The 16,322-nt window shown below is 45.0% G+C and overlaps 1 protein-coding gene across 1 annotated transcript in view; it reads left to right on the top strand.

Moving 5' to 3' along the window:
• AGBL4 (ATP/GTP binding protein like 4) overlaps positions 1–16,322 on the top strand; it is a 956,697-nt gene that overhangs the window by 832,242 nt on the left and 108,133 nt on the right. The window contains 1 exon segment of the mRNA XM_025051987.1: positions 14,059–14,148. Coding sequence (XP_024907755.1) covers positions 14,059–14,148 — 90 coding nt within the window.

Genomic DNA, 16,322 nt, shown 5'->3' with positions numbered 1-16,322 from the left:
GAAAGAGCATAGGGTTTTGAAATCAGAACCACCTGGTTCGATCCTGGCACCGCTGCCCACTACCTGTGGGGTCTGTAGGACCCATATCAGAATACCTGCCGCTGGGAGGCTGCCGGGATGGGATGAGATTAGATATGCAGCTCGCCCCCCAGGGCCTGTGCGGATTGGACGTTCAGCTACAGTGGTTTTTCTTCCTTCCTCTTCTGCCTTCCCAGGAACCTGGTTCAGTATCCTGGCATTCAAATATTCGGGACGCGCTATGTCCACGATTGCAAATGTATTTATCCTCCTCTTTCATCCTTCGGAAAGTGACTTTTTCCTTCTCCTCATGCATGTGGCTTCCATTTTCATTATAAATCCAACCTGTTTGCTCTAAGCTTTGTAAGTTCCTGGAGATGCTGCGCTTCTATTATCTTAGTAACTCTGGCCCCAGGAAGGGACAGTGTCTGCGAGAAATTATCTACTTGATGTGTGTATCTTACCTTGTCCATCCCACCCGCCTCTACACACACACACACGGCCTCTCCTTGTTGTTCATCACCAGTGTGGTCTAATCAGAGCCATCCCAAGTCAGCTCCTGGGTCTTCCAAACCTCTTGGATCACAGTATTTTAGACGTGAAGGGGGCTGAGAGACCACCCTTCTTACTAATAAGAAGAGCTCTGCCCCTTCTTAGTACAGATTGGTATAGTAAGAAGACTGAGACTCAGAGAGCAGAGGACCTGGCCCAAGCCCACATTGGGCCAGTAGTTCTCAATTATGACTGCACATTAGAAGGAAAACTTGCTTGAGCCCCTCCCCAGAATCTTGGCTGGGGCTGGGGTTGGGGGAGTGGGCGTAGATTTGGGCATCAGGATTTCTAAAAAGCTCCCCAGGGGGTTGTAATATGAAGCCAGGGCTGAGAACCAGAGAATAAAATGTGTTTCTTGCCAATGTATTACCCTCACGTATCTGGAGAAAAGTATCAAATAGCTATTCATAGGGGAAGTTTCCGAGGGGGGCTGGGCCTGTCACAGCGGAGGGTCCCAAGATGAGCATCGCCTTCTGCAGACAGGGAACATCTGGATGGTTTTTAGTAGTCAGTACTTATTTTATTTAACAAACGTATTTTTATACAAGATTTGCTAGATGCCCGATACTATTCTAAGTGCTTTACAAATACCAACTCATTAACTCTCCAGAGCATGACTATGAGATGTTCCACTATGATCCCCGTTTTGCAGATGAGAAGACCGAGGCATAGAAATGTGAAGTAATTTGCCCAAAATCGCAGGCCCAGAGGGCGGTGGAGCCGCTGCTCTCGTGCCCGCATCCCTGCTTAGAACCATTGTGCTAGGTCACCTCTCCAGTCCTCAGCCCACACGTGCATGTGTATGTGCATGTGCACACGTGTGCGTGTCAGCACACTCAGGCCCCGGGGCCTTCCTAGATGAGACGGGTCTGCCCTTCCTGGCTGAGAAGGTGGGACTGAAGCCTTTGAAATCAGTAATCCCAGAGGCTACCTTCGTGAAGAACCTGTGACTCACAGACCTCCCCCTCTCAGACCTCCACTTCGCCTGATGAAACCGTGCGTGAAGAACCTGTGACTCACAGACCTCCCCCTCTCTTCGTCTGATGAAACCGTAGTTCAACGACCAACCTCGATCACACAGCTTCAAACCCAGGTCTGCCTGACTCCAGTCCCCCGTGCTCTAGGTATAGTCCACGGCTGAATTTGTGTAACGAGTCCAGGTTTATCTTAGAAGCCTTATTTTAGGAGCATATAACATTGCTCTGTAAAAACACCCTCCGGAAATAAGTTCTTGTAAGTAAGTTTTTTATTCAACCCAAGTCATGAAGCCATGAAAACAGTAGGGGTATATAATTTCCTAACTCAGGTTAACAGGGGTTTATTCTTTCCTTTAACCAGCTACAGAAATATCGATTATGGAAATAGATGCAAGTAGGTCTTGGTTTGTGCCCCCACACCGCAGAAGCTCACCTTCCCTTATGCAGACCAAAGCCTACCAAGAGGCCTTGCTCCTCTGGTGGACTGTCTGGCTAATGGGATATTGACCTGCCCAGTTGGACACTAAAGCTTCTTTCACCAGGAACCTGATGAGTCCGGTTTTCAAGTAGCATGCTTAGAGCGTTAGCCCCTGCTGTGGGCTATGTTCCATTCTTTTGTCTGCCTGCCATAAGCCCAGCGATGATGCTTTGGTACAGAATTTAGTGCCCAGGGTAGAGAAGTTACCCAAGAACCGATCACATTTTTCTAATCTAACAGGTGAAAATCCAATCACTGTGATACCTTGGTCAAGTCACTTTCTCTCTTGATACTTTGGCTATAAAATGGAAGAGATTAATTAGACCAGTCAGCCCTGATCATCTCTGTTCTGTGAACTCCTGTGTGAAGGAGTTAAGGCAGTGTCCTTAGCTTCTCTGATCTTTATGGTGGTGGAAACATCCTCGCCGGAACAAACAGGAATTACTACAGGGAGACTTGGCATTAAGTGCAGTGGACTGCTTGTTAACCCACTTAGAAGGGTCTATGTTTTTAAATCCGTTCTCAAGGACCGCTACCTGCCAGGTGGTTTCCTTGCAGAGTTCGTACCTTCTTGATGCCATCTTTTCGTTTTGGCTCCATTGATGCAGCTGCTCCTACACAACTGTTTTGATATGGGGACATTTGACATAGCTGAGAAAACAAACCATTCCACCTTCAGCTTTTTAAAAACAATACCAAACAATGTGCCAAGGAGACATTTCAGGCTACCTCCCCTCGTCCCAGGACTTCCTCCATCCCTGATTTCCACTTCTGGCAAAGGGGCTCAGGGAGGGGAGCGATGGGAAAGGTCGGGCTCAGGAGTGGGCTCCAGGTCAAGGCTGGTGATGAGGGAGGCAGTAAGCGATTGGTAGGACTGAAGGACTGTGAAGGTCAGATATACATGGGTATGGATGGTGTGGGGGGGGGGTCTGTTTCACAGAGTACCTGGTAATTTTCAAAAGCAATTTTACATTTAGACACAGCCATTTCAACACTCTTGCATCAAAACAACCACATCAAAATGCCCTTCTCTGTCTCAAACGAAGGAAATAAATGCCAAAGAGATGAACAAGACAGGGCTTCTGCCCCCCAAATGCTCAGAGTCACCAGAGGAGAAAGGTGAAGATGGAAAGAAAAACAAATTACTATTATACTGCTGGGCAATTGCTGTCATAGCAGAAGAGGCTGGGAGAGAGGAGAGCAGAGCAGAGGGTCTGACTCTGCCTGAGAGGGGAGCGAGGGGTGAGGTTTCCCAGGAGAGGAGGATGGCCAGGAGCTCTATGAATATCTGCTGAATGACTAAGAATAGCAAATGTTAATGGAGGGTTTGCCATGTGATGAGCACTGTTATGAGAGCTTTATTTTAACTCATTTAGTTCTCACAACTATCCAATAATATGCATATTATTATTATTATTATTCCCATTTTATGGATGAGGAAGGAGGCAGATATACCCAGAGATCCAGGGGCTTTCCCAAGACGACACAGCTAGAAGGAAGTGGCAGAGCCAGAACTGGGAATCAGGCAGTTACAACTAAGGGCTTGCTAAGGGTGAGACCCCCCAGAGGGCAATCTAATCACTAGAGGGATCGAATTTATGTTTCTGGGCAGCTGGTTGCTTCAGATTTTCTCTGTGAGGGAATGGAGCCTCAGCAGGGAGGCAGAGGGTTCACAGACTTTAATATTCATTGGACTAGGGGCCACTCTTTTCTCACAGCTTACGGGTGATAGGACCTTGCACAATTTGCCAACCTCAACCACTTCTTTAGTCTCATTCCTTTGGCCCTCCCCAGCACACATCACTCAATACCTCGACTTGATAAATATGCAGTTAGCATGTGTATCTGCCAGGTGCTGTGCTAGACCTGGGTTCACAGCAGTTAATAAGACAAAGTTCCCGTTGCCATGGAGCTGTGGGAAGAGACCCGAGGGGTAAGGAGCCAGCCTCACAGGACCCGAGGGGAGCCTCCAGAGGGCAGAGAAACTAGAAGGAACCAGGTGTGAGGAGGCAGTCTGAGCAGGTGAGGGGGAGTAAGAGATGAGGGTGGGGAGTGAGCAGGGAGCAAGCAGGCCAGAGGAAGTAGCCTGGAATTGCTTCTAGTGCACATAAGAGATGAGGGTGGGGAGTGAGCAGGGAGCAAGCTTCCAGGCCAGGGGAAGTAGCCTGGAATTGCTTCTAGTGCACGGGGAAGACACTGTCAGACTGGAAGCAGGAAAGGGATCTTGGTACCTGAGAGTGGATAACGCAACAGAGAGGCAGGGGCCGCTGTACCAGTTCAGACAACACGTGACCGGGGGGGCGGGGTCAGCTTAGACAGTGGCAACAGAACAATCTCCCTACTGAGCACCAAAGTGCCTCTGAACTGTCAAGTCATGGGTATACGGGAGTTTATAATAATTACTCTTATCGCTTCTCATTACTGACCCTTCCCTGCCTTCCTTGGCTGTCGCCATTCCATAGTTTGGTGAAGCGTGGGTTGGTTCATTTCCTCCCACCCCAGAATAATCCAGCTTCCCTGGTTTCTCCGAAGATGTTGTGTTGAGAGAGAGAAAGAGAGAGAGAAAAAATTACACTCTTTAATAGAAATACTTTTCCTTCATTAAATGAAATCTCCAAAGCCCAGTAGCATTTTCGGTGCTTATATAAAGATGCCAGTGGGGATTTGAGATTGAAAGTGGTATTTTTATACAAGTCAATGAAGATCTCAATAGGAAAGAAAGAACACTCTTCAAATCTAAATTCCTCCAGCATCGGGCAAGGCTGATCTTGGGCTCAGGGCCTGGATCCTATTACTCCCAGCCCTACCAGGAAACTTTTCCTGAAGTGCTTCATAAATATTGGCTCTCTGTTTGGGAAAATTGTGTTAACAGTGTCTTCCCAACGCCGCAAATCATTCATCTTGCATTTCTGTTTGCACGTCAGCTCCCATAACTTTGTACATAACCTCCAGAATCTGTAGGAGGTCGAGTCAGAGGAGGACGCGTGCTCGTGCTCCCACGCATGTACACACAGAACGGCACCTTTTATCTGGTATAGCTGGAGAGTGAGTAAACTGTGTCCCTTGGAGGCATCAGAAGAAAGACTGGTCTCAGGAGATAGATAGACTGGGTTCAAATTCTTGCTGTCACTTTTGCTAGCTAAATTACACTGGCCCTGAGCCATGCATTTAACCTCAGATTTCTAATCTGTAACACGAAGGAAACAGTACACACTTCTCCCCAGGCCTGGCGAGATCTAGATCTTAATGTGTAAAAAGTGCTTGGCACATAGTAACTGCTCAAAACCCATTCCTTTTTAAACACCACTCGCCTGTCTGTTCTATGATAACCCAGGCACTAGAATCATCAATTTTATAGCAACCATTCTGGTTACCTATTGCTAGGTAGTAACCTCCCCCAACCCCAAATTTAGTGCTTACAATTATGAATATCTTGTATTTTGCAGAGAATCTGCAGTCTAACGGCTCCATTCTGCTCCATGCTGTCTGGGCCTTCAGCTGGGGTGACTCGAACAGCTTATTTTACAAATGGGGAAACAGAAATGGGAGCAGGCACAGGAAAGGGTCCCTCTGGAGCTACACAGCAAGTGAAGGCACAGATCTTTTGTGAGCACCACCAGGTCTTGTGAGGGGAGAAAAAACTATAAGGCCGGACCTTAAAAACAAACAAACCAACAAACAAAAACTAAAAGGCACTAACTTTTGAGATGGTGAGATCCCCGGAGGGCAATAAAACCACTGCAGGGATTGAATTTATGTTCCTCAACAGCTGGTTGCTTTGACCCCTCAGCAACACCAGGCTCTGGAGTCTGGTGAATCTATCCGGCCCTTACTCACCTATACCTCAGCTCCCTAATACTGAGACAGGGACTCCCTCCTCTTTCGGGGTTGATGGAGACTGCACCTAGCAGCTAGCAGATGCTCAGTAAATAGCATCTATTAAAAGAAAGATTAGCCCTCTGTCTGCCTCCGAGCATCCCAGTGCCTGCCCCATCAGCCTTCATTGCCAGGAAAGCAGGAGAGGGCTCTCTCTGTGACTCGCAGGCAGGCTGAACTCTCCCCTTTCACTGTGGAAAAATCCATTACGGAGAAGTCATTTGTCAAAGCCAACTGTTTAGCTGCTTTAATTTACATATTTATCAGGTTTGATTAGAATGTATTGTCTTCGACTTTCATCCCAGCTTTCACCTCTTCTTGCCCTCTTTTCCTGGGGAAACTGTTTTTGTTGTCCTTGCTGTAAAAGGGCATGGCGTAATTCAATTTGCATTTGCTAAGCCTGAAACTGAACCTAGTGAGGAATTTCTGGAGGCTGGGAGAGAGGCATTCAAAAGGCACAGCGCAAGTTAGGGAAAGCCTGGGCACTCTGTTCTAGCCCGAGTGCATTCAACCAAAGGGCAGCAAATACTTCACAACTGCTCCACGAGTATTTACGGAGCACCTTCTGTGTGGGAGGCACTGGGAATACAAGGAAAAAGAGACGCGAAGTTATGGCTCTGGTGTTGTTTAGAGTCTAGTTTCTGCATCTGTAGGAAGAGGCAGTTAGACCAAGTGACCTGTAAGTTGCCATTTTTGAATACATGCCGTTTGAACACATTGACCTGATGCATTATCTCATTTAATTCTTACAAGATCCCAGTGAGGTTGATATCGTTATCCTCATGTTGTAGATGAGGACATGAACAATCTCAGAGCTCAAGGTCATGCATGTCAGGACTTGGATTTAACCCTCCTTCTGTCTGACTCTAGAATTCAAATTTATAACCACAAAGCCAGGCTAGATCTTTCTTCTCCCTAGTCTTCAAACTCCTGGATGGCAGGGACAGCGTCTCATTCCTCTCCATGTCCTCAGGGACCAGCCCAAAGTTTGGCATATGGTCAGTGTTAGAAAATATGTATTGAATTGAATTGAAAAAGAAAGTCCTACATCCCTGGCTTCTTGTCTTTTAGGCCTCGGATATGCTCTGCTCTTTTCAGCTGCCTCAGCACAGGCTGGCATAGCAGACACTGTGCGTGCTGCCTCGATCCCCCTTCAGGACCAATTCCCCCAGCTCCCAGGAGTGTTGGTCGCTGGCAGCTCACAACTGAGTTCTTCCCTGGAAATTGCACTCAGCCCAAGCAAGGGGCCTTGCCCAAGGTTATTGCCCCTGCCCTGGAGGCAGCCCATAACCAGTATCAAGACAATTCAGGGCATAGAACCAGTCCCATTGCCTCCTGAGACAACTAGGAAGGGCCCCTCTGGCCTAGGGTTTTCCCACAGAATTGATTAAAGTTACTGTTGAGACTGTCTCAATCCTGCTTAACTTGGACCTCTCACAAGAGCAATCCCCAGTAAAGTTTCTGAGCTGACCTCGGAGTCTCCCAGTCTGTTTCCCAGGAGACCCAACCTCAGCCCCTACTCTGAGCAGGCGGTTCTGGTTCCGACTCTCCAGAGGTGCTTGGAGGGTGCTGGGAACAACTTAGGTCTTGGCAGGGAGAGCCCTCCTGCCATTAGCCTACAGCCAAAAGACTGCCTGCTACCTGTTCACAGGCCTAAGTGCCCGCCCTGTGGAAAGGAGGCTTAATAAACTGCTGAGACCAGCAGAGGCAGCCTGTCTGAGGAGGGGGGGAGAGGCTCAGCTTTTCTGTGACAAGGTGACAGTGATGATGGCAACTGGCACTAGCCCTCCGTCCATCAGGCCCATGGCTTTTGGCTTTCCTTCATTTCCTTGGCAGACACCCAGTGGGCACTTCCCAGGTGTCAGCCAGCACGGACGTTGCCTGAGCCAGCCGGTGTCCTGAGAGGAGGCTGTTTGGACTTTGGAGCTCTACGTTCTACATTCCCGACCCGGCTGAACACCCTCCAGCTGTGTGTCCTGGGAGAAGTCACTTGTCCTTTCTGGGCCTCTCCCTTCACCTCTACAGTGATGGTGTTCTACTCAGTGACCCCACAGGCTTTGCAGTTCTGATGGCCTCTATAGGTCCCCTGTAAGTCGGAGGCCTCCTTGCTGCTTTCTAAAGCCAGAGAGTGGTATTAATATATGGTAGACATGGGAGGGGTACCAGAGTGGCCCCTTTTCCCAAAGTCCTGAATTCCAGAATGAGTGCTTTATTTCTCTGTCATGAGCGTACGACTTTCAATGGTCATGCCTGTTCTCCCATTTCTTCCGGGGTAGAGTATTTGATCCTTAACCCTGGAGCATGAAAGAGTCTGCCACTTAGATATAAGACTTTATGCCATGGCAGATCTGACCCTAGGTGAGAGAAGGAGATCAGAGGGCAGTGAGGCTAGGGAGTGGGAAACAGAAAACAAACTTTGCCAATGCGACTGTTTTCTCAAGAAGAGCAGGTAACTGGACATTGGGCACAACGGAGGTGCAGCTTTTGGTCCTCCCTGAGCAAGGTAGCAAATGACATGTGACCAGGTGAGCTCAATGAGTTTAGAGGAGGGCGAGAAATATATAACCTAAGAAATTGATGGTTTTCTTGGGAAGGTAATCACAAGGCCAGTCTGAATAGAGTAGAATGTTATTTACAGAGGACTGATCCCCAACCAGGGGCTACTTTGCCTCTGAGGAGATGTGGGACATTTAGTCATGTCTGAAACTATTTTTGCTAATCATAACTGGGAGGAGGGGTGCTCCTGGCACCTAGCGGGTAGAGGCTAGAGATACTGCTAACCTTCCTCGATACACAGAACAGCACCCTGCACACACAATTGTAGAATGTTATTTACAGGGGACTGATCCCCAACCAGGGGCTACTTTGCCTCTGAGGAGATGTGGGACATTTAGTCATGTCTGAAACTATTTTTGCTAATCATAACTGGGAGGAGGGGTGCTCCTGGCACCTAGCGGGTAGAGGCTAGAGATACTGCTAACCTTCCTCAATGCACAGAACAGCACCCTGCACACACAAGGTGACACCCAGCTCCAGATGCCAGTAAGGCTGGAAAACCCTATTCCTGTGGCTTGTTGCTCAATAAATGGATCAGGAACATAAAGTCTCTCGCTTCAGGTTTATCTTATGAGCTGGGGGTTATTATTCTCATTTTGCAGGGAACTGAGGCTCAAAATGTGTACATAATTTTCCCAAGGACTCACAACCAATATTCTTTGGGGCCTTCCCAGTCCGTCTACCTGGGAAGCCAGCAGGCTTTCTATTTGGCCCCCTTAGGAAACAGAAGAAACATAGGGACCAGTGTCCTGCTGAGTATCCCTGTTCTAGCTCTCCCTTCCTGTTGGACTCACCCTCGGTCAGCTTAGTTGAGGCAGCCCTGGATGTCTTTCCTTTCAAGTCTCATCTTTACTCAAACACATCCACTGGTTCTCCACTGCTCCCAAGAAAGCTCTGTCGATGTCTCCTAAATCTACGTTTTTCTCATAAAATCATCTACAAGAAATGTTGCACCTTGAGCACGTTCTTACCATAATTCACAGCTCCTGATCCCTATGTATCGTCACTATGAACCATAGAGTGATGTGCTTAGGTTACCTTCAACACAACAAATTTCGTAAGGGAAAGTAGAGAATTATTGTGCTGATGAAATCAGATACAACATTAACACCAGGGTTGGCCAAGGACGAGTACTGGGTGAGTGTTAGTTTCATCTCTCCCTTCTCAGAAGAGGCATCTGAGCGGAGTCTGGAAGGCGGAGTAAGAGTAAGCCAGACAGATGAGATGGGGACTGCATTCTAGGTAGAGAGAAAATCACGCACCCAAGGGCGGAGGTGTGGGAGAACGTGGCCTGCTTACAGAGCTGCCGAGAGTTAGCTGAGGCTGGGCTCTGTGGAAGGGGCTGGGGAGGTGAGCAGCCAACAGATACCAGAGACTAGGGATGCTAGAGGAGGGAGGCTGGACTTGCCCAGGGACAGCAGAAACCTGCTGGAGGGTTGTAGGCAGAGGGAATGAGATGCTACCATTTGCATTTTAGAAATTCCATTGTGATGGCCAGGTGGAGAATGGACTGGCAAGGCTGGCGCCAGCACAGAGAGACCAGTGGCAGGGCTCCTCAGGTCCTAAGTAGGCCCTCAGACAAATACCAGGTAGTCATGCTGTTATTGCTACCAGGATTTCTTTTCTCCAGCTTAGTGGTCATGTGGACCCATTTGGGCCCTGGAGTTTTGAAGAAAAGATTACAACTGGTCTGGTTTAGAAACCAATATGAGGACATTTTCTTGACTGACATTTTCAGTTTCCATGGGTCAGGAATGCGGAAGCGGTTTACCTGGGTGTTTCTGGCTCAGAGCCTTCTCACGAAGTTGCTGTAAGCTGTCACCCAGGGCTGCGGTCATCCAAGCTCACTTATGTGGTTTGGGCTGGCCTCAGTAACTCTTGGCTGTTGCCTAGATTCTTCATGAGTGTCTTCATGTCATGGCAGCTGGATCCTCCCAGAGTGAGTGATTCGAGAGAGTATAACCACCACAGAAGCCATAGTCTTTTTAGAGCCTAATCTCTAGGGTGATAACCTACCACTTCTAGAGTATATTTTTTGTTAGAGCAAGTCTCTATGTGCAGCCCACACTGAAGGAGAGGGGAGTTCAGCTCCACCTCTTAAAGGGAGGAGAGGAACAAAGAATTCGTGGATGTATTTTTTAAAGCACCATAAGGACCCTATTTAATCTTCAAGAGATGATATGACACAGTGGTTAAAAGCATAAATTTGAGATTCATGAAGGCCTAGGTTTAATCTTGGCTTCCACAGTTGCTGCTTAGGCAGGTTTACACAAGCCATTTAACCTTTGTGTATCTCAATTTTCTAATCTATGAAATAGGGGTAAGAATAGTAGATGTTTCACTGGGTTGCTGTGAAAATTAAATAAGATCATATATATAAAGTGCTTGGCACAGAATAAATACTGAATAAACATTATTTAATTGCTACCGTAACTGGATAATATTATTGTCCTCCTTAGAGGTTACAGATGTCTCCCCCGACATAGAGGTTAAAACCACAGAGTCAGAGTGCATGGGTGGGGACTCAGGCTCTGCAGGTCGTTAGCTGGGAGAACTAGGGCAAGTCACTTAATGTCTCTTACCCTTCGTTTTCTGTGGAAAAAAAAAAAAAAAGATAATAATAGCTAGTGCCTGGCCACCAAATAGGTGTTCAATAAATATTTTATGAATAAGGACATAGTGGATGACAGAGGGATATAATGACAAAGGTGTGTGTGTGTGTGTGTGTGTGTGTGTGTGTGTGTGTGTGTGTTAGGACACTACACAAGCACATTTGACTTCAAACACCTTCTATTAACTGGGGAGCCTGGTATAGCTGTTCTTGTTCCACCTGAATGTGCCCTTGAGCAACATCCTCCATGAACTTCCAGGTTTATCATCCCTTATAGGTTGTTCTTGGTCTTGATCGTTCAGCTTCTGTTCCGCCCTGACTTTGTTCAAGTATACTTCTTTCATCCTCCCTGCTCCCTCCACCAAGAATATGTTTAATTGGCTTTGCACAAATCTGGGGATTTGGTGACAGGAAGGGGGGGTCCCATGTCACACCACCTTGGAGCTGCTCCATTACCTTAAATTGATTTTGCAAATGAAAGCTAAAAGCTAAGCAAAGGCAACCCATCCATTTTGCCTAAAGATGATTATAATGCTCTTTTACAGCCTCTTAAATGACAAAGCAGTTTGTTACCTGCCTGCATCAACATTTGCTTATATTAGCACCCAAGATGCTCGATTTTTATTAGCCCCACATTATCATTTTATGAAGATGCAGGGGCTCAGTAAAATTAGTGTGCAAATAGAATGCCCATTTTGCATTTTCCTGTGGTCAGCAGAAATGTTGAAGGAAATTGAGTTGATACTGGGTTAGAGGAGACATCCATAAAGGTAGCCTCCACTGAGGGCCCCAGTAATCCCATTTATCATTTCTGGACTGCCGAGATAGATGGGGTCAATGTTAGACGGTATTTTTTAAAAGGGTTTGCTGGCATTTTTTTTTTTTTTAATGAAAATGCAATATAAATACTTAGACAGTAGTTCAACTTTCACCAGCAATAAGGGAGGAGACCAAACTCTTTTGCATATGTTATAGATGGAAATGCAGTGGATGTAGAATCTTATGTTGTTGTTGGCGGATCTCAGAGGAGACAGACAGGATAGTGAAAGAGGAACTGGGTTGGGAGCTGGGACTTGACTGTACCACTGCTAGCGGCCTGACACTGTGCGCCTCAGTCCCGTCATCCGTAAAATGGGGTTAACCCTGTCTACCTCACAGAGGCATGATGGAGAGTAAATAAGACAACAGGAGTCTAAATTTCTTTATAAACCGTGACCTATACAAGTATTTTTTACTTATTAATTCAACAGCCAGTTCTTGAGCACCTACTCCATGCAGGGTCCTGGGAAAGACATTAAAAATACACTGTGAAAGTCACAGTTCCTCCCTTAAGGAGCTTATATTCAGTCTAGGAAATGTTCAGGTGTCTAAGTCCTCTTCTAAATCACAATCTTTTGAGAAGGTGCGTCTTCTCTCTCCCTTTGTTCCTCAGGGTGCCTAAAATAGAGCTGAGCAAGCAGTGAGTTCTCTAAAACATGTTTTGACTCCATTATACATACATCTTGCTGCCTCTCAGAGACCTATTATTAGGGAAGCAGTGACCTCAACTTTTACTGGTTACCCAAATAGACCAAGCAAGTCACAAGGCTTTCGTACCAGGCTTAATAGAGTATTCTTTGTGTAGTCTGTGACATTGGTGTATCAAAAATTAGGATCATGAACCACATTCAGAATAACCTGTTTCTAGCATTTCAGAAGCTGTGATCCTATTCATTATTGCTAACTGTCCCCCCGCCCAACCCCCAGATCATCCTCTAACAGAGATGGATTACTTTAATTCAACTTCCCTCAATGTTCATTTCTGAATTCACTTCAAGTCATTGTTCCATTCTGGGTCAATCAGTCCTTCCCTCTGCCCAGGGCTAAGTACCCTCCTCCTGCCCCTTCTTTCTGGGAATGTCACTCATGCCTTTGTCTAATAATATCTTTGCACAGTAGCTAAATTTTATTATAAAAGTGAACCTTCTATAGAGGCAGCAAGAGCTTGGGCTCTGATTTTGAGCCATATTTTCCTACTTCTTTACATGTCTAATGATTTTTACTGGATGCTGGATTTTGTGAATTATGCATTGTTGGATGTCTGAACTTTGTCGTCTTCCATTAAAGAGAGTTGAGCTTCATACAGCAGGCACTTAAGTTTCTTTTGTTCATTTTGATCCATTTGAGATTTATTGTTAAACTTTGTTAGTCTAGAGTGGTTTAGCCCACTAAGGCGTGGCCCTTCTGGACTCTCGACTGAGTACCCTGAATGATCAATGAGAGAATTCAAAATCATGGAAATTCGAATGATTCTCAGTCTTGTGTAAGCCCTGAAAACTGTGCAGCTCACAGCTCCCTGGTCATTTTTTCATTCTCCTCAACCTATTATCTTTGTGATCAGGAACAAGTTATATAACCTCTCTGAGATTCAGTCTCTGCCTCTATTAAAAAAAGTATTAATGTGCATGTTTCTGTAAAGATTATATGTGTATAATGTACCTGACACAAAAGGAGCTAATTAAATGGCAGCTGCTGCTCTTACTAATATAAATACTACCTTCTTTACTCCATCATTTACTGAATATTTACTGTATACTAGGCAATACATAAGCTTGTTTAATCATTACAACATCTCTATGAAGTAGATGTTATTATCCACATTTACAGATCAGCAAATTAAAACTCAGAATGGTTACACAACTTGACTAAGGTCACAGTCAGTGGATCTGGGATTTAATTTCACTCCTATGACCTCTTTAGATGACTTTAATGTTAATATGATCAGTTGTACCAAGGAACAAGTTGTAGTCTCTTAACATGGGATAGCCAGGGACATGATTAAATTAATCAGCAATGGCGGGGCCTTAACGGTTCTAACCCAATGGCTTAAGAAATAAATATAAAGCACCCGCCCATTTTCTGCTTCCTTCCCTCTCTCCCATACACCATATAACTTACGCTAGTCTCAGCTTTCCCTGCCGTCCTTAGAAACCTTTCATTTTATCTTACAGATAATCTTCGGGAAGGGGCAGAGCAGAAGGTGGTATTCATCACTGGACGAGTTCACCCAGGGGAAACACCCTCTTCATTTGTGTGCCAAGGTGAGTTGCAGGATCTCATGGGCTTCCTGTGCTCATCCCCCACATCCAACTGGGGCACCGTGATGATCCTTGGGACACTGTGATAACATACAGAATCATTATCTTGGATGGGAATTCACTTTGCTTCTAAAGAGATTACACTTGATCTCCACTAGGATTTATCTTCAACAAATATTGACTACATATATGAATGGATGAATGAGTGGATGGTTGCACAAATGATAGGTAGGGCTATGTGATGTTCTCTCAAAAGTGCTATGTTCAGGATGAGCCAGACAGGGACATATATAGTCTCCAGCTTTGTTTTACTTGTTTCCAGTGGTTTACCAAAATAACAAATCTGGCCCCAGGCCAATGTGCATGTTAGTAGAAGGGCAGACAGTGAACTGAGGAAGTAAGGACTAGCAGTTATCCGTTCACTCATTTATTCAATTATTCACTTAACAAACCACTTCTGAAATACCTTCCATGACCAGGGAAGCATGCTTGATATCAGATAACTAGAGGTAAATGAGATATAATTTCTCTTCTCAAATATATCTCTTTATAATTGCATTTTATTTATTATTAAATATTTAATCTATATAAAATATATTTAGTCAGCAATATATAACGAATATATGCATGTCTATACGTATCGATTAGCAATATAAATATTCAGTAAATAATATATAAATAATAATTTAATGAATGTCCAATTTAAGAAGCAGAATACTGTCTATTCCTTTTAAATCCTTTGTTCTCATTTCTACCTTCGCTCTCACACAAATAACCATCAGCTTGAATTTTGTATTTGTCTGTTTAACAGATTCCTATACATGTAGGCATTCCTAAACAATGTATTTTTTTGTTTGTTTTGCATGGTTTTGAACTTTAAAAAATGGTATCATTCTGTATGCATTAATGCTGGTTTTCACCCAATATCCATGTTGGTGAATATAGCTGTAGTTTTCATTATGTATTCTACTCCATGTCTGTCTGTACCTCACCTTACCTATCAGTTTTTCTGAAGATAGACAGTTAAGTTGTTTACAGTGTTTTTTCTCACAAACAATGCTGATACAAATGTTCTTATACATGTCACTTCGTGCACATATGCAAATACTTGTCTAGGGTATATAACCATGGACTATAATTGCTGGATCATAAGATATGTGCTTCTTCACTTTTCCAGATCTTTTTTCACTGCCACAGGCAATGTATAAGAGTTCCTGCTGTCTCATATTCTTGCCAATACTTTTTCATATTTACCTATCTTGTGGGTGTATTATATATAAAATATAGTACCATATATTTTAAGCACTTTACGTATTTTATTTATTTATTTTTACTAATTTGATTTATTTTAATTCTATGTCATGGGAACTAATATTAACTATATTTTTACATATGAGAAAACTGAAGTTTGGTGACGTTAGGTAATGGAAAAAAAAAAAAAAACCCTAGAGGTTATACAACTTGAGGGAGGTAGCATGCTGCCATGGAAGTATCTGGTGATTTGTCATCAGACATTCTTGGGGTCAAATATTGGCTCTGCTGCTTCCTAGCAGTGTGACTTCAGTTTCCTCAAGTGTGAAATAAATTAGGATAACAATACCCGTCTGAAGGCTGTGATGAAGCTGGCATGAGATGAATGTAAACAAACACCCAGTCCTGTTCCTGGCACACAGCAGGCACTCAACAGATGTCCCCTCCTGCCTCATGGGAATCCGAGAAGATGAAGCAGGTAATCTGCTTTGCAAACTATAAGGCACTATGCAGATAAATATGAGGTTTATTTTCCCGTTCATATTTTTCCAGTGCTGTGACAGGCACGACTGCCTCCCGCTGCGTTTCAGGCATGGAGACATTTTCAGGGAGAGAAAGTGATTGCCCAGAGCCAAGCAGCTCAGAAGAGGCACAGCCAGGGTGTCCCAACTCCGCGCTCTAGTCACCTTAGCTTACTCCTTGCCATTCTCACTTCCAGCCTCTTTCCATCCCAGCACTGTCCTTGCAGTAACCTTTCCCAGGTCCCTCCTGGTTTTACCAACCCCTTTACTTGCAGCCATCTGTCAGTTACTAAACTTGGCAGCAGACCTGTTCCCCCAGCTGATCAGAGGCAACTATTTTGTCCTTGTTTGTAGAAAGGCAGTAGCCTTACCATCAATATGTTCCCCTCTGGGAGCTCAAATTCC

Source organism: Pteropus alecto, unplaced genomic scaffold (assembly GCF_000325575.1).
Source record: "Pteropus alecto unplaced genomic scaffold, ASM32557v1 scaffold25, whole genome shotgun sequence".
Classification (NCBI taxonomy): domain Eukaryota; kingdom Metazoa; phylum Chordata; class Mammalia; order Chiroptera; family Pteropodidae; genus Pteropus; species Pteropus alecto.
This window is presented reverse-complemented; position numbering and strand designations above follow the sequence as displayed.